The 19,476-nt window shown below is 41.6% G+C and overlaps 1 protein-coding gene across 4 annotated transcripts; it reads right to left on the bottom strand.

The window, feature by feature from the left end:
• Window positions 1-7,042: 7,042 nt before the first annotated feature.
• On the bottom strand, window positions 7,043-19,177 carry ZNF286A (zinc finger protein 286A). 4 transcript variants are annotated; one of them, XM_027131112.1, is made up of 6 exons: window positions 18,946-19,175; window positions 17,803-17,891; window positions 13,993-14,107; window positions 12,841-12,933; window positions 8,264-9,518; window positions 7,043-7,384 (listed from the first exon to the last, which is right to left on the bottom strand). In XM_027131112.1, the coding sequence occupies exons 1-5, from the start codon at window positions 18,980-18,982 to the stop codon at window positions 8,287-8,289; spliced, it is 1,566 nt and encodes a 521-aa protein (XP_026986913.1). In that variant the 5' UTR covers window positions 18,983-19,175; the 3' UTR covers window positions 7,043-7,384; window positions 8,264-8,286. The 4 variants fall into 4 exon arrangements, with proteins under 4 accessions (XP_026986913.1, XP_026986915.1, XP_026986912.1 ...); XM_027131114.1 differs by having other exon boundaries at window positions 7,043-9,577; window positions 18,946-19,176; XM_027131111.1 differs by having other exon boundaries at window positions 7,043-9,518.
• Window positions 19,178-19,476: the final 299 nt, after the last annotated feature.

The following is a 19,476-nucleotide window of genomic DNA, read 5'->3' as shown; positions in this document are numbered from 1 at the left end:
GGTTACCAAAGAGGAAAGGGGGTGGGGGACAGATAAATTAGGAGTTTGGGATTAGCAGATACAAACTATTGTATATAAAATAAATAAACAACAAGGACCTACCATATAGAACAGGGAACTATATTCAGTATCCTGTAATAAACCATAGTGGAAAAGAATATGAAAAAGACTGTGTATATATATGTATAACTGAATCACTTGGCTGTACACCAGAAACTACAACAACATTGTAAATCAACTATACTTCAAAAAAAAAAGATTTAAAAAACAGCTGGAGAAACAAAGATCTGTACGTACTAGAGAACAAAGATAAGTACTTCTCATCAGGAAACAAAAGCAAAAACACACAAAAAAAGCAAGCCAGAAGCCAGTGAAACAACACCTTTAAAGTACTGGGGAAAAACCCTGTCAGCCCAGAAATTTATACCCATCAAAATATTTTTCATAAATGAAGGTGAATCAGTGAACCAGTAGTGGGATGAGGTGGGGTAGACACACTTCTCCCTATACTTCCCACTAAGTATAGCTAAAACCCCTCAATATTGTCTATAAAACAAATATAAGACTCAAAGTTGGACAGAAGACAGTCCCACTAAGGACGTTGCCACCTGAGGAAAGACACAGTGGTGATTTTCCTAGGTTTTCTTTTTGTCTCCTATATGCTGGCCTGGGTAAGTTGACAACCTAAAATGCCAATGGGTGCAGATTTTTTTAAAGCCCCCAATAAAGCCTGCTCTTTCCAGCCAGAGACCAAGAAAGGGAAACCTAACATAACAGAAAACTTTTGAGAAAAAAAACCCCAATCCACTCCAGTCAAACACTATTGAAAAAAAACTGTGGTCCCACCTCAAGTCCATCAGCAAAGGCTGAGTGGGGAGCCTAGGCTTCCATCCTACCCTGACTGTAATGAGGTGCCCCTCTGTCCCTACAGGGATGGTGTCAGAGAGGGGATGGGAAGCTGAGACTTTCATTCACGCTCGGTCATACTGAACCTCCCCACACACAACGTCAGTGGCACCACTTGGAAGCAGTAATAGCATGGCTCTCCCCTCAAGACAAGGTGTTGTCGGGGGTGATGGCCCAGTGGGGGCGGCCTAGCAAGAAATTCCTCTCCCCAGGGCTGTTAATAGAGACTGAGTCCCTTAGACTTCCATCCCCACCAAACAATAACCAGGTGGTGGTGACCTTCCTTAGCCCACCAGAGTGGTGTCAGAGGAGGCCTACTGAAACACAACACTTAAATAAAAATCCAGAATATCATAACGAAATACTCAAAGTGTCCCCAAATTTGGCAGAAGACATAAATCTGCAAATTCAAGAGGCTAAGAAAATGCCAAGCAGGATAAACACACACACACAAATCCAGTTTAAGACAGATAAGCAGCAGCTGGACCTTCAGCTGCTCTGCCTTCCCCTAGATTTTTCCCTCAGTTTCTCTGACTCCTGGGTTACACGTATGTGTTTAGCTCTGTGATGTAGGCTCTTGGCTTCTGCAGGACACCCTGGTCACAAGGTCAGAGGCAGCAAGAAGAGACACAGGTTTCATTCTGTCCTTATGAAGTTCCAGCTCCTGCTCACAGGCTCCCAGCCTGTTCGTGATCTTCCCTTGTTTACTGCCTGTGGGTTTCAAGCATCAGACGTGGAAACAGCTTCGCAGAGACTGTGTACCCAGCCCCCATAATTCCCAGAGCAGGTCTCCTTTGATACAGTAGCCAGGCCTCCCCAGGAGAGGATCCATGGCTTTCTGGCTGATAGCAAATTTCCCATTACCTCTGGAAGGGTCATTGCCCAGATCCTGGGAATCATGTGCCTGGTCTTGATGGACACAGTGGTGACTAAGACAGTCATGTTATTCCCTCTATCTGTGAAATACTGAGACATAGAAATCTTTTCTGATACCAGGATCACAGGAAGTAATGAAGGAAAAACCTGAAATGAGAGTTTGATGGCCTGCGTTCTAAGAACTCTCATGTTTTATAGACAATCAAGAATGGATCAACAACAAGGTGCTCCTGTACAGCCCAGGGAACTAGATTCAATATCCCGTGATAAACCATAATGGAAAAGAATATGAAAAAGAATATATATGTATGTATAACTGAATCACTTGGCTGTACAGCAGAAATTAATACAACGTTGTAAATCAACTAGACTCCAATTTTAAAAAATTAAAAAAAAAAGTGACTTCTAAAGTGCCTATCAATTGTCACAGGTTGGATTCTTCTGCGAAAGCAGTTTCATTGATGGGTGTGGCTAACCAGCTAACTTTCAGCTAAAAGATTATAGATTTAGCAAACTGTAAGTATAATTGTGATTTTCTACACTCAAATGACATTAAATCAAACAGTTGTGGATCTTTAAATATATATATTTATATATATATTATATATACATTTATTTATATATGTATATATAAACGTAAGCTCTATAGTTGCAACACTTCAGCTTGGAGTCCTCTGGTGACCAGTTTTCATGAAATGAAAATAAGATTGCAAAGTCTTATACTTTATGTTATTTGTCCTTATTACAAAAATGGATTCAAGGGCTTCCCTGGTGGCGCAGTGGTTGAGCGTCCGCCTGCCGATGCAGGGGACGCGGGTTCGTGCCCCGGTCTGGGAGGATCCCACACGCCGCGGAGCGGCTGGGCCCGTGAGCCATGGCCGCTGAGCCTGCGCATCCGGAGCCTGTGCTCTGCAACGGGAGAGGCCACAGCAGTGGGAGGCCCGCGTACCACAAAAAAGAAAGAAAAAAAAAAAAGGATTCAAATGCATTAGTGAAGTATTTATAACATACGCACCAATAAGCACAGAAATCATAACTCTACGACTCAATGACTTATCAAGAAGCAAAGACACCCTTGTAACTACAACACAGTTTAAGACAATGAAATAGAATAAAACTACCAACTCAGAGGCCCCTCTCCTCGACCTTCCCAATCACTACCCATTCTATCCTGCTAAAGCTAACGATCATCTAGTTTTTAACACCACACGTTAGCATCACCTGTGTTATAAATGTGTGTACTTAGATCCAAACAGTACGAATTATCCTGTGTCTGGCGTCTTTTGCTCAGCATTATATTCGTGACATTAATCTGTGTGGTTTCATGGAGATATTATTTCCGTTTTGGTGCTCTGTGTGTTCTTTGAATGGCTACCTCACGTTTATCAATTTTGCTGTGGATGGACATTTGGTTTGTTTCCAGTTTGGGGTTATTAGCAATAAAGCAACTATGAACATTCTTGATGGTTTCCTTTGGTATATATGCATAGACATTTTAGGTAAGTATAGACCTACAAATAAAATAGCTTGGTCATGGTGATTGCAGATGTTCAAATTTACACATCACTAAAAAGCAATAGTTTGCTAACTTTACAATCTAGTTAAGTGATGGAGAAAGTCTGGGAGATCGTTTTCTGATCTCACTGTGTGGGGCAGGGGGATTATCACACGCCACCTCCTTTTTCTCATGTGTCTATGCCTTCTTAGGACTCCTCCTACTTTAGAATATATGGGAATAGATATGGGCAAATTCTCCACCACCCCCTAATCAGGTAAACCTCAGAAGATTTCCCTCCCACATTTCCAATTATATCTCTCACAGGTGATGGAATGGGACTGGAACTGAGCAGTTACACATCCATGGTTCTAAATGTAAAAGGAGATGGAACTAAGGACTTAGAAACTAATAAAGGAGCTAGAACTCACCCAAATCTGTCCTTTTCTTTTGGGGGGCATGAAAGATCTTTGATATTGATGCTTATGTGCACGTGAAGTCCTCTGAAATAAGATCTCTGGAAATAAAAAGCCAAGCTCTTCAACCCTGTTGAGTTGTTCGAAAAGTTCATGTATCTGGAGACTCTAAGGGGTGATACCAGAGACTCAGGCACTGCTGGATCAAAGACCGTTTACCTCTATCTCTGTGCACATTTTATGTATAGTAAACTCAACCTAGGGACAGATTATCTGGTTTATGGACACAGTTAAAAAATAACAGGTTACACCGTGAAAAATGTAAAGAACAACAATGCAGGAAAAAACATCTAATTTTTTGAGGGCCTTATTTGGAACTACAAGGTAATCCACAAAAGCCACATTTTATATATTACCACAGGGGAATACCCTTCCCCCTTGTCACCATAAAACCTATGGTGAGGGACAGCCCAGGTGGGACCTCAAAAAGAATTAGGTAAGGAAAGGGAGAAAGGGACAAAGAACTTCCAAACTGAATCCTGTTGTAATAATTTTTAAAAAGTGAGAACTCATTTAATAAAATTAAAAATTTTGAGAGTTAAAATAGGTAATTGAACTAATTAATTGCCAACTACTTTGAATAACATATTCTTATACTATCGTTTTTATACTTTTGGGTGATGAAGCCAAAAGTAATTCAAAGTTTACCTTAAATCAGTTTTTTAGCATATTTGGCCTAGTTTTAACTGTACTTTTCACGTGAAGTTCTCCCCTCCCTTGTCTCCCCAGTATGCCTAAGTGAGGGGTGTGCTTGGCCTGAGGACTTCAAGCATCATTTGGTAGGAACGACCTTCCTTGGCTCTCTCACCTTCTCGCAGATACATGGGTTGTGATCCCCCAGCTCATGTCTACAGAGGTTGTGAAGCCAAGATGAACAATTAGAAATGCGATCAGTTTCCTGAATGATGTGGAGATATTTTATAGTTGGTTTTTCTTTGCCTCTTAAAACATGCTTAAGTGAGAATTTAAAAGCAAGTTATAGAAGTTTCTGACACCAAATACATAAATGACATCTTTATTGACAGTGGGCCAATAAGAACAATCAAATTTTGTTTACACGTAACCAAAAACATTCGAAAAGCAGAACACTAAAACTTCCAAGATTCCTGTGGGAGCACAAATACACAGTCAGAACTGATTGAACTCCAAGCATAAAAGGAACAAATACTGAAACGCAAAGGGCCAGAGCTCTCAGTAAAACTAGCTTAGAGTAAGTCCTTTGACACTAATTAAATGACAATAATACTTGAGTCTCTGGAACCATGGTGTGGCCCCTGGTTAAGTGATAATTAGAAGGAAAAAAGGCAGATTCCACGAGGTCTCCAGGAGGCTGTGCAGGGAGCTGCACCAGATGGAAGCAACAGCAGAAAGAAGTGAAGCCCTTCTCTACGATATGCCAGGCAAGCAGGATGGTCGGCTCTAGATCAGTAAGTAAAGGTGTGGAAGACTCACTCATTCTTAAGTCATTTCTGATTGATGCTTAGTCACTTGCTATAGACAGAATGTTTCGTGTCCCCCTCAAATTCCTGTGGAACCCCAATCCCCGAAGTGGTGGTATTTGGAGGCAGGACCTTTGGGAAGTGATGAGGTCATGAGGGTAGAGCCCCCATGAATGGGACGAGCACCCTCATGAAAGAGGCCCCAGAGGGCTCCCCTGCCCTTCCACCATGGTAGGACACAGTGAAAAGATAGCCATCTGAGAACTGGGGAGGAGGCCTCACCAGACACTGAATCTGCCAGGGCCTTGATCCTGGACTTCCCAGTCTCTGGAACTGTGAGAAGGTTGTTTATAAATAAGCCACTTAGTCAATGATATTTTGTTACAGGTAGCCTAAAACAGACTCACCACTTCATTAAAATATCTGTAACAGTGGATCCTCCAAGTGCATGGGTTTGAACTACTCAGGTCCACTTACGGGGATTTCTTCAGTAAATACTGTTGGCCCTCCGTATTCGAGGGTTTTGCATCAGCAGATTCAACCAACAGTGGATCCAAATTTCCATCCATGGTTGGTTGAATCTGAGGATGCAAAAGCCAAACATACGGAGGGCCGACTGTACCACACCATTTAACATAAGGGACTTGAGCATCTGTGGATTTTAGCGTATGTGAGGGCTCCTGGAAACGACAGAGAGAAAGCGAATGACAGAGGCGGAGGTCTCTCAATACAACTGACTATATGCCAGGTTCTTTACATTCATTGTCTTATCCTCACAACAGCCTTGAGAGAGGGTGGATCTGTCCCCATTTTACAGATAAGCAAACTGGGGCTCAGAAACAGTAAGTAGCTTTCCAAAGTCACATAATTGCCAAGTGGAGGTGGCAGAATTCAAACCCATTGATTTTGGGTTAGTCAAATATTGGCCCCCAGATAAATTTCTTCTCACTCAAGCATTTGGCCTGTTGAGAAACAGCAAATATGTTCTGGGACATGTAATCTCTGCTCGAACTATTCAACTCTGCTGTTTTAGCACAAAAAGAGCCAAACACATGTAAATGATGAGTGATGCCCAGTTCCAATTAAACATTATTTACAGAACTAGGTAGTGGGTCCAGGCCATAGCTTGTCAACTTCCACCTCAGACCGTTAATCTGAATATCGAGGTGATGAGAGGGCTGAGCTCTATTTTGTTTATTTTGTCCTGTGTCAGCCATTCTCCGACCCTCACCTCTCAGACCTCGGCCCCTTTCAATGTATTTTTTTTTTTTTTTTTTTTGCAGTATGCGGGCCTCTCACTGTTGTGGCCTCTCCCGCTGCGGAGCACAGGTTCCCGACGCGCAGGCTCAGCGGCCGTGACTCACGGGCCCAGCCGCTCCGCAGCACGTGGGATCTTCCCACACCGGGGCACGAACCCGCGTCCCCTGCATCGGTAGGTGGACTCTCAACCACTGCGCCACCAGGGAAGCCCAATGTATTCGTTTTTTAAAAATTCTTTTCAAAGCCTCTTTCTTCCCAGTCCTTCCCGTCCCATTTCCTATTGTTTTGATTTCCATCGTTGCTGCATTAGACTTGACCTTGACCTCTTTTACCACCACTTTTTTAAACTCTATTCCTCTTCTTTTCCTCAGTAATAGAACTAAGGTCTACAGAGGAAACTATAAAAATTATAAGAAGTAACTGGGATAATGTGTAGGGGGAAGAGTGCAGGCTGGTTGCTGAATGTCCAAGGATAGGATTTAGGAGAGGAGAAAGAAGAAACCTGTAACTAATCTTTCCCTCTCTATCTTTTCTATAATCTTCTTTTCACACCGTATAACAAAGCAACAATAAAAACTGACATTTGTATGGTGTTTTGCTAAATATTTATTTGAACTTTTGCTTTTGTTTCCAATCCCATCACACGGTTCTTTGGTCACCCATGTAACTTATGTCAATCGATCACTGTGGCTTCAAGCCTTTTCTACCTTCCTTGGGGCCCTGGGATACAGCAAAGACCAACCAACATACAGGAGGACAACAAAAAAATGTGGGTAAACGTGAGGCCTGAGAAACGACAACTTCTTCCCAGGGTGCAGGGTAGGGGGAGAAGCCGCTTGTCCTCCTGAAGTCACTGTCCTGTGACTCTCTTCCGTATGTGACATGGTGTTTGTGCCTCAAAGCTGCTTCAGTTCTTCTTCTTGTCCGAGACCCTATATGTAACCACACATGGAACCCATCAACTTTTCACTCTGCACATCCCAGGGGCTTTCTCTCCAAGTGACAAAACATACTTTACAGAGAGCAGAATAAGGTAAAGAAATGAAATTTCCCTAATACTGTGATTACAGAAAAACAAGGATTCATTCAGTGCCAAGGATAAGAAAAGAGGGACTTGATCAAAAACTACAGTTAAGGTTCTGACTCTTTCTCTACCTCAGGGTAACTTCCAAGGAAGTGTAAAGTGAAGATGTACCCAGCGGGGGGATAATAATCATCTAAATCTCAGCGTAACCCATGTGAGCATAATTTAGACCTCTTATATTCATCAAATGAGATAGTAGCCTTTGGGATTGGGAGGGAATCCAAAGCACATTTCAGCTCTTAACCTTTAAGTTTTTATAGTTAATGTAAAAGAAATGACATTCTCTGTATATCTGGGTCTCCACTTTGGATTCAAAGAGGAACAGCTCTGTGTCTTCCCAATGATGAGAATATAAGCCCTCTGCCTCACCTACCAGATAAGAATGTCCTTACAAAGTGAGATGCTGTAACAGGCTTTGATGTGACAAAGAGAGGGGAACTGGATTTCACATTGATTGCATTGCTACCCACTCCCAAGGATTTTCTGAATTTCCACAAAAGGGTATTGGGGGCAAGGGGGGTGGGTTAGGGATCAATCTATGAGATTCCTGGATGGAAGCATTCAGAATGATCAAATCAATGGATATAAGGAACATTCTGTTTATGCCTCAAAGCTATGTATTATGTAAGTAGAGTTAGATACACACAGAACTGGTCCTCAGACAGCAGTTTATGTGTCTTCCACACAAAATGCTCAGGTATTTAACACAGCGATAAAACCAACTCACATTTCTTCACATTCAGTCATTTTTCAGGGCTGCTCTTCCGTGTGAATCCTTTGATGTCTGATGAGGGATGAACTGCACTTAAAGCTTTTTCCACATTCGTTACACCTATATGGTTTCTCCCCAGTATGAGTTCTCTGGTGTTGAATAAGTGCTGATGAATGAATGAAGGCTTTTCCGCATTCGTTACATTTGTATGGTTTCTTCCCAATATGAATTCGTTGATGTTTAGCGAAATTTGAGCTCCGGCTGAAGGTTTTCCCACATTCGTTACACTCGTAGGGTTTCTCTCCGGTGTGAATTCTCTGATGCTGAACAAGATGTGTGCTCTGACTGAAGGTTTTTCCACATTCACTACATTCATAGGGTTTTTCTCCGGTATGAACCCTCTGATGTTTGGTAAGGGATGAGCAGTGGCTAAAGGCTTTCCCACATTCCTGACATTTATAGGGTTTCTCTCCAGTGTGAGTTCTTTGATGTTTAATGAGTGCTGAAGAATGAATGAAGGCTTTATCACACTCGTTGCATTCATAAGGCTTCACCCCTGTGTGGATCAGCTGGTGCTGCACGAGGTGTGTGCTTCGATTAAAGCCTTTCCCACACTCACTGCACTCATACGGTCTCTCTCCAATGTGAATCCTCTGATGTATTGCAAGGGATGCGCTTTCTGTGAAGGCTTTCTTGCATTCGCTGCACTCGAAGAGAATTCTAGTGTGAGTTCTCTGATGTTTAGTTAAATTGGCCCTGTGGCTGAAAGACTTCCCACACTCAGTGCAGCTGTAGGGTTTTTCCCCGGTATGGACTCTCTGGTGTCGAATGAGCACTGAATGGTAAGTGAAGAGCTCACCACAGTCATTACATTTATGAGGTTTCTTCTCTTTGTAGGTCCTCTGCTTTTTCATTAAGGTTGATTTCTGTTTCAATCTTTTTTCAAGGGTATGGAAGGCACAGGATCCTTTGGGAACTCTGTCTTGAGTGAGAAGTACTGACTTCTGGTTCAAGTTTTTCCAGTAAACACCATGCTCACGAGCTCTCTCTTCCGGGAGTGAATTCATGTGGGTGAACATTTCTCTTAAGTATCTCTCCTGATTTCCTTGCTGATTCTCTAACCGGTTTTCACATGCGAGAGTTGTTTCCAAGTTGGAGTCATAGACACCATTCCTTGTCAGCCTGTCTATGACTGCAACCTGGCATGACTCTTCTTTGGAAAAATCTTGCACTGAAGTTGAATCTTTGCTCCCGGGTCTAGTCTCTGAGTCTGAAACAAATTGGAAATGCAAATTTCCTTTGTTTTCTGAGTTCAACAAAAAGGCAGGTCTGTAACGGGTAAGAGTTAATGAAGGTGAAGAGCATGGCTTCAACGAATAAGTGGATCTGACTCTTAGAAGATGACTTGCAAAGAGAAGCAAATGGAGGAAAACAAATGCACAGTAGATGCAGAGAAAATCAGCAGACCCTACCCAGGAATCAGAATGGGGGAAAGATGACCAGAAAGACAGGAGGAGGGATGCAGATGAAGCACCATTTCACCAGATGAGCAGGAAATGAGCATCCCAGATCAGGAAAGGGGAGGAACAACCTCTATAGAATATCAAGTGCTGTCATAAACTTCCAGGCAGTTACCACCTTAGTGCAGGGCACAGTGATGACTTCTAAATTTTCAGTTACCCAACCCTACTCACATCCTAATATGCATTCCATTTCCAGTTTAAAATCTTCCCTAAGAATTCTTTTATAATATGTCCCTGTTGAAAAATCAGTGATCTCCCAAAGATATAATGGCAGATACATTAAATTATATCTGAACAAGGCTAATCATTACAACACTAATTGAGGTAGCAAAAAACTGGTAACATCTCAAATATTAAAATACAGTAATATTTTAATACTATAAAGAACTGATTAAACTATGGTGTACACATACAGTGAAGTATGTGCAACTTAAAATAATATGAGAATGACCTCTACAAATTGCTACGAAGTAATCTTCAGGATACATTAAACTTAAAAAACCCAGCAAGCTGTGAAGGAGTGTGTATGGTTTGCTACTTTTTGTGTAGGAGAAAAAAGGGGAGATACAAATATATAGACATATTTGGTTATATTTTCCAAAACTAAGAACAGATAAATGAAATACTAATAAAAATGATTGCCTACAGAGAGAACACCAGAATAGAGAGGGCAAGGATGGAAGCCAACCTCTCTGAATATATCTACTATAAATCTATTAGAATTTTTATATTCAATATGAAACTATAAAGCTAAAATAAAGAGTTTCGTTCAAAAGAATAAGTAAATAGACCAATGAAACAAAAGGGCAATTTCAGAAGTCAAGTAAATACAGGAATTAAGGACAATACAAAGGTAGTATTTCAGTCAGTGAACTAAAGATAATTTGTTTTTACAACAAATGGTCCTGTGAGTGATTAAACATTCAAAAGACAGTTAAGTTAGATCTGCCCCTCATTCCACACAGCCAAGTGAATTCTGTTCCTTCATCCATATCCATATCCAATGGATATTCTTCTATCCATTTATTCAACGATTACCTATTGGATGTCTACCATACGCTAAGCTCTGGGGAAAAACACACAGTCCCTATGTACATGTAGGGAGAGAAAATTTAGTCTAACATCTACAAATACATATAAAAATGCACCTGTGGTAAGTACTAAGAAATAAAAGGCAAATAATGCTGTGAAGGATGATAAGGGGAACCCAGGGGGATGAGGAGAGGCCTCCCTGAGAAGGTAAATGACTGAGCTGAAATTGAATTGGGTTTGGGGCTCAGGTGAGTGTTCCAGGTAACAGGTACAGCAGCACGGGGGTGTGTTCCAGGTAACAGGTACAGAAGCATGGGGGTGGGTGTTCCAGGTAACAGGTAGAGAAGAACGGGGGTGAGTGTTCCAGGTAGAGGGAATGACATGTACAGAAGCCCCAAGGTGAGAGGGGACATTTAGGAAGAGTACAGTGGTTGAGAGCAATGGACTCTGAAATCAGAATGCATGAATTTAATCCCAGCTCTGCCACTTACTAGCTGCATGACCTGGGGCATGTTTTTTTACGTTTCTACTTCAGTTTCCTTATCTGTAAGATAGGGCAATAACGGTACCTACCTCATGAGGAATAAAAACAACACCTACCTTAAGGAACACTTAATGAAAATATTTATAAAACACTTAAAACTCTGACACAGCATCGGTGCTACGTGTTTGTTAAATCAGTAAAACATAAATTGATACAAGGATAGTGTAGGTACGTAGAGGCTGTGACCTCAAAGTGCGGTCTGAGGACTCCTGGGAGTCTGTAGGTTCAAAACTATTTTCAGAATAATGCTTAGATCTTATTTGCCTTTTTCATTGTCTTGACATTTGCATTGATGTTGCAAAAGTGATGGTGGTAAAACTACCCACAACTTATGCACAAATCAGGACAAGACACCAAATGTACTAGTAGTTGTTGTATTTTTCCCCACCATGTACTCTCAGTTAAAAAAAAAAAAGCCAGTTTCACGTAAAAATTTCTGAGGAAACAAAAGGAATCGTTATTAACTTAATAAATTAATTTTATTTATTAAACCTTGACTACATGCCTTCTTAATATTCTGGATGATGAAATAGGTAATATTCATAATGCAAGTCTGCTCATATCAAAGTATGATGCTTGCCTTGAGGAAAACCACTCATGAGACTGTTTGAGAGCTGAACTGGCCATTTTTTTTTTTTCATGGACCATCACTTTTACTTGAAAGAATCACTGACAAACTACGTTATCCATGTTGGGTATTTGGCAGATATTTCCTCAAAACTGAAAAAAAAACCGAGCCTGTCACTTCAAGGAAAACAACTGACAGTATTTGATAAAACGTGAGCTTTTGGGCAGAAATTAGAATTTTGGAAAACTTTTATCTACCACTGAGAGCTTGATAGCTTCCTAATACTTAAAGGCTTTTCTGGTAAGGTCAGTGGTGACACTGAAAATTGTGGTTTTTAAAATATTGCATGATGTATTGTGTCAATTTTTGGAAGATATACATAACTCAGTGAACCAATATTTCCCAAAAGATCAATAGATTTTAAGAGTAGGAAAAATTCATGGATATGGTTTCAGATGCACCTTGCACCTAACCTTTAAGAAACTACAACTCGCCCAACTTTGGTGTAGTATCAGAATAGCCAATTATCTGGAAAGTATATTAATTATATTTTGTTTGTGTTTTTTTTCTTTATTTTTTTTATTAGTAAGGTTGTTTCTTGATGTGGATGCTAGCTACATGAATGTGTTCAATTTGGGAAAATTCATAAAACTGTACAGTTATGACATTTTAATCTATTTTACTTTACAAAAAGAAGGAAAAGAAAAAAGGCAAATGAAGCAAATGTGAGCATGCGTTTGATCTCAGTGTTGTTTTATTTCCTTGACTTTGTATGTATTCAAAATGCAATATAATTTAAAATAAGATATTTAAAAAATAAAAGCATGTTGGCACTTCTATATTCTTTCTTAAGCACTGAAGAGCGCCACTTCTTTACTGTCTTGTGGGGTTATTCTTTCCGAAGATTCCCGTCTATCTGACTCACCTGAACAGCTGCTTTTGGGGGCTTTTCTCTCAAGCATCAATGGTTCTTTTCCATTCTCCAAATTGTGGTTCTCAGGTTTGGAAACTGGAAGCCCTGCTCATTAAAAAAGAAAAAAAAAAAGAAAGAAAGAAAAAAAAGAAAAGGGACTTAATTCTTTGTGATGGGCACAAAGCTCTATTCCAGAGCACGGTCCCAACCCCTGGATCCACAAAAAAGACAGGACATCATAGGAAGTTTTGGAATAAGGGAGCGGGGGGCCTCAAAATGAACCTTAAAACAGGTGCAGCAAGAGCCTGGGCCTCATAAAGAGTTACACGCATTTGAAAAGACAAATATTTAGCCTGTAAAAAAAATAGAAGAGAATTTGTCTTGTTTACTGTGGGAGTTCTGGGGAGATACTGCAGACCAGTCCTCAGCTCAGGGAAGGAGTTGGGTGAAGTGGGACCCCAGTAGCAGCACCACAAGCCTGTGACTCTGTGACTAGCTGTCTTCTGATGTTTTTCCTTTCTTCCTTCTTCAGTTACTAGAACCTGCTTTCTTAGGTAATTTATTATACGAGGTTTGGGAGGAGCTAACATAGTTCCTTCCACCACTGATACGAACACATACGTGTACATGCATGTGTCTACATGTGTACACATGCAAATACCTCCCCCGCCCAGAGGCGGGCACAGTATCCAAACTGGTCAGAGCATACTCTATCTCCCTGGCTCGAGTTACTGCTTCACTGATGGACATGTGACCCTATCTGCTGAAACTCCCAGGACAGAAGCCTTCTTTTTTTCCTTAGCTCTCTAACTGGAAGAATAATGTAACCCTAGAGCGGCCAATGGCCATCTGTGCCACACAGGGAGATCAGGACAAGCTATACCACATAATTAAAAAATAAGTAAATAAAAAAAATTCCTGACAATATATTTGATTCCCTTTTACGCTAGTGTGAATTTGGTTTCTGTCACTTGAATCCAAAGACTCCAGATACAAAACAAGCCTAAACATTTCACCAAGAACCCAGAGCAGAAACAGATTTTCTCTAGGCCCAAAGGGATCACTACTTTACGATTACTGGCTTTGTTATGCTACTTCATTGTCAATAAGGTAATGATGTCCCCATAAGCAGGAGCCGCAGTCATGGCAGGAGCCCATCCTTACAGAGTGAGACGAGGTTCCTGTAGTTCTCCAGCATCACGTCCCTCTGTGCAGGATCCAGCCTCCCCCACTCCTCTGGGGTAAAGTCCATGGCCACATCCTTGAATGTCACTGATGCCTAAGACACAAAACATACTTTTGTTCACCATCTGTCACTCCACAGCCTCCGTTTCATGCCCCAGTTTCTGTTGGCCCTGGAGTAGATGCGTAGATGTATTCAATGGGGGAAATCACTGTGAAAAATGACAAGCATTCTCATGTGTCCTGGACATTCCATGGAAAGTCACTGGGCATCAATTATGTGCCAGGCACACTGTCCAAGATTCAACATGAGAACCAAACGAAACAAGACCACGGTTTCTCCACTGACAGACTAATTTTTCTGGGGAAGAAAGAGTTAAAACATGAATCAACAATGAATCAACAATGTAGTCTGGCAAAGTAAACAAAATATAGGCAGAGAAAAAAAGGCATGTGTCTGTATAATTCTTCTTGTGAGACCTCACCATGGAATGAACAGACTGGCACCAAATCCAGTGAAGCACGGAATCAATTCAAGGCAAGATGCATTAAATTGGAAAATGACAGCAACAAATTCATTAAGGGTACAGATATCACATATAAATGTTTATGGGTAAACACCATAGGATTATTTATACAAGACATAAAATACAAAAACTGTATGGAGATAGACACATACCAGTACTGAACATGTCTCTTTAAGTAAAGACATAGAGAATGAGAATAATATTCCAGGTTACTGAAATAAATATATACCAAATGCTATAACTGGATAGAAAACACCTTCTATTTAAATGTTCATGAAGCACTTGCAAAAGTAACAAAGTAAATGTTAATAAATTCCAAAACAGAAAAGAAAGTGCAATAACTGATAACTAAAAAAAGTATCAAAATTTCAAAATAATAATGAAATAAAACGCAAAAATCAATGCCATAAGGCTAAAATTGTACTCAGAGGAAACACTTCAATTTCATTAAAAGAAAATCAATGTAATTAAATGAACAAAGCATACAAATCAAATTAGAGACAGAACCCAACAACAAATTAGGGAAAACAGAAGGAATTACAGGATAAAAGTAGAAATTAAAGGGAAGAAAAACAAGAAAAATAAGACAGCTGGGAAATCTGAATAAGAGCAGTGGGTTATAGTACTATACCAATGTTAACTTCCTGATTTTGGAAAAAGAATAATAAAAGTGAGGTGAAATGCTAAATTTTGGAGAATCTGAAAGGAGAGCATATGAGAAATCTTTCTACCACTTGCTAAATCTCTATAAGTCTCAAATTATTTCAAAATAAAGTTCCTCAAAATGGAAATAATCTGAGACTTAAAAAATATAAGAATCATCCTTGGAAAATAAAATGTAAAAACATTAAGCTGCTACTAAATAGACAAGATACTGTGAGAAAAAATAACTTTGATCCTACAATCTGCATATCTATAGCTAAACTGACAGTGGAAATTAACTTCCAAACCATAAAAGAAAAAAAAAAAAATCAGAACAAAAATGCGAACTACAGCACAAAAGGCACAAAAAAATACAAAAGAACAAAGCATAGTAAACAGAATTATAAAAATCACATAGCAAGAAAAATGTGAAACATACAAGTAATCATAATAATATGAATGAATTAATTTCTCTTATAAAAAGGTTTCTTAAAATAGCCACATCCTCTTTACAGAAAAAAGATCCAGACAAAACCCCAAAGTTGGGGATGGAGCGGGGGGATGGAAGGAAATATAGTATACTACATATTTGAATACAGTACTTCAAGTTCAACAAAAACATATGGAAAAATATACACCAAACTGTTATCCTCAGTAGGGAGAGGTGGTGGACTGAACTTGGGAAAGTAAGCACGGGTAATATACTTTAATATTTATATACGTCTGTACCGTTCACCTGGTTATCATGAGCAAAAATTAAAACTCTAATTATTAAAGAAGTCTAATAAGTAAAAGATAAACAGCCCAGGCAAATTCTAATAAGAAAGACAGTTGCAGTATTAGCATCAAACAAAATCCAATGCAATGCAAAAAGGACAGTTTAAAAAATTTCCATAAAAGGTTTAATCAATTCTGAAGCTATACAAGCAGTCTTGAATCTAATATTAATGTGCTGAAATGTATAAAGCATTCACCCTTTTTCTGGTATCTGTACTCTGACTTTCCTCTGGCTGCTATGCCTGACCACTTTTAGTCCATGCAGTTCAGGTAGTACAACTCCATCTCTGACCCATGGGTGGGATTTGTGTTTGTATGTGTATGTACAGGTATATTTTCTAGTCTGATCACACTCATTTTTGCCAATAATGGTCCAACAATGGGCCTAATACCCATTATAGAGTTAACCTCAGTCCTTCTTCTGGAACGACCAGAAGGGAAGATGCCCCTTTTCTCTGATCTTCAACGTGGGAAGATGTAGGCCTAAATTTGTTAGGGGCTACCCTGCACGAGAAGAAAAGCCTGCTTGAGTGCAAAACACACAGAAAGAAAAGAAAAGGTCACTGAAATGGAGAAAATAGATTCTAATGTCACTGCCTGAACTCAATTTTAGCCAGACCTGGATTTTTCACTTATAATAGTCAATAAATACCTCTTTTTGCTTAAGCCAGTTTGAATCGAGTTTTCATCAGGTGCAACTTAAAGCTTCTTGACTAATAAAGTCTTCAATATTCACGTAAGGTATTTAAGAAACCAATGGAGGCAAGCAAGTATACAAGGATCCTGGGAAATCACGTTGACAAACGGCAGCAATGTGCAATGTCCACTTTCACACTTTGGATTAAAGTAGCAAAAAGAAAGGCTAGTGGAGGAATCTTTGCATTGTGGTATGACACACACATTGTGGTATGACACACACCATGTGGTATGACACACTCCCGCTCAACTTCGTTTAAGAAAAATGTTCAGACATACAAAAAGTTGAGAGACTAACACACTAATCACCCATATACAACTACCGCTTAAATTCAGCAATTCTTAATATTTGCCCTTGGGGAAGTGAGAGTTTGGAAACTGAGTTGTAACTTGGTAACAGTTCACCTCTAAAATACATCCGCATTCATCATCTTGTTGGGCTGGATTCTAACTCTTTAAAGTAAATCTTCTATAGGCTTTTTTTTTTTTTAAGGTTTTTTTTTTTTTTTTTTTTTTTGTGGTACGCGGGTCTCTCACTGGTGTGGCCTCTCCCGTTGCAGAGCAGAGGCTCCGGACGCGCAGGCTCAGGGGCCATGGCTCACAGGCCCAGCCGCTCTGCGGCATGTGGGATCTTCCCGGACCGGGGCACGAACCCGTGTCCCCTGCATCGGCAGGCGCACTCTCAACCACTGTGCCACCAGGGAAGCCCCTATAGGCTTCCTTTTCCAGCATTCCTTTGAACTATTTGAGTACTCACTATGTTCATAATTCACTCCAGCACTTCAGGTGTTTTCTTAAATTCCTACTTAACAGTCATGTGTATGTTGTTTCCCCTAGTGAAACATACATGTTAAGAGGTATGCACCACATTGTCTTTTAAAATCGTTTCCCAATTAACAAGCATAGAAATTAGCTAATGGGCTAAAGAAGGGCAATGCTTCTTCCACGCCTTCTGAGTGATAATAAATACTAGACGGACAAGATACCACGAAGAAGCAGAAAACATTTTCCACTGAGCCCTTTAGTCACTCGAGTCGTCTCTTAGAATTCAGCTCTAGTGGACACAGAAGCTCCACATCAAAAAGAAGGGAGTGCATCTGCACTCTGAGAAATAAGGTGGAATTTCAATAACCAGCAGAGACTCACTCACCTGTGATCTGGCTGTGAGGCGCAAAGCTGCCACTTCTCCCTCTTCTGTGCTCTTTTCTTGGGAAAAGGGAGAATCCTGGGAAGACAGAGCTAAGGGCAAGAAAGCAGTCATGATAGGGCCTAGATCTATCTTGTGACTCAGATTTATGAGCTTAAAATCTCGGGACTTCCCTGGTAGCCCAGTGGATAAGACTCCGTGCTCCCAATGCAGGGGGCCCCGGTTTCATCCCTGGTCAGGGAACTAGACGCCACATGCATGCCGCAACTAAGAGTTTGCATGCCACAACTAAGGAGCCCTGGAGCCACAACTAAGGAGGCTACCTGCCGCAACTAAGACCCGGCACAACCAAATAAATAAATAAATATTTTTTAAAAAAAATTCCCACCACCGTACTCCTTCCTGGTCGTCCCTACAAACACTGCAACTGAAGGGAGCCTGAAACAACGACGTCCTGGAAGACGGCACTCTCTGATCTGGAAATTAAAATAAGTTTTTCTCTGAGCTTAATCTACATTAAATTAATATGGGAAAAAGAGGCTCAACGGTTCTGAAAAATCACCCTGCAAGCTTAGTCGAAATGTAGCTTGCTGGATCCCGTCTCTAAATAATTATCACTAGTTGAGACTGGGGTACAATCTAGAAATCCAACAAGCACAGGTAGGGGCGGGGTGTGGATTCTGATATAAGAGGCCACAGACCAAACTTCTAGGAGAACTGGAAGCCAGTCACTGACTGCTCTGCCTGGTGCCTCTTCTATTAAGCAAAAGTATCTGCTCTACTGAAACCAAAGGGTTTTCGTCCAAAGTGGAGGAACAGGAGTGGAAAATACTTTTGCCAACCAAAAAAAGCTAAACTGTCAGACCCACTGATGAGGCTAGGATGGTATAATCCCCCGGGAGGAAGAAGGTGTGAGACAAAGTACGAGGCTATGCTCAAGCCTCAGAAGCTGACATTTCGCTCACATTTTGGGGGTGTCTTTGGAGGGTCCGCTGTGCACCCAGCTGGGATCCCACAGCAAGCCCTCCACTCTCACCCAAAGAGCCCTTCCATCCCCAGACAAAGGAGCCGGACAGCAGTGACTCCCGTTCAGGAGGAAGAATTCGGCCCGGCCCCCAGCACAAGTTCAACACCGGCCCCCCTCACCGCTCTTCCCAGGCATTTCGGCCATATCTGTCTCCATGGTCACCACCTCCCGGCCGCGAAGGTTCAGCTCTCCCCCCAGCGCAGCCCTCTCCGCGCGGAGGAGCGGTAAGCCCCGAGGCCTCGTGGTCCTCCTTCCCGCCTCCCCTCGGGGGGCTCCTCCGAAAGGCTTCGCTCCGTCCCGAACCGGCTTGGCCCTCGAGGCTGGCACCTGGAAAGCCGGGACAGCATCCCTGAAGCTGGGCGCTCGCGCCTGGCGCTGCCGCTCGGAGCTGCGCGGCGGCCGAGCGGCCGGAGGAGAGGCGCCGGGGCCGCAGCCAAGGAGCCGCCGCGCAGACCAAGCCCCCGCCCACCCCGCGCCCCGGGGCTTCGGGGATGGGGCTCGTGCCTGCCCTCGACGCCCCTTTCTCCAGCGCGCACTCCACCCGGCTCGGCGCAAACTAATGTCGCGGGGGCACCGCCGAGGCCGAGCAAGGAGAGCCGCACCTGAGCAACAACTCACCTTCCACACCGGGCCTCACAAAGGCTACGAAC

Source organism: Aethalodelphis obliquidens, unplaced genomic scaffold (assembly GCF_003676395.1).
Source record: "Aethalodelphis obliquidens isolate GAN/ISIS:26980383/991018 unplaced genomic scaffold, ASM367639v1 scaffold38, whole genome shotgun sequence".
Lineage (NCBI taxonomy): Eukaryota > Metazoa > Chordata > Mammalia > Artiodactyla > Delphinidae > Aethalodelphis > Aethalodelphis obliquidens.
The sequence above is the reverse complement of the archived record's forward strand: the minus strand, read 5'-3'. Positions and strand labels throughout refer to the sequence as shown.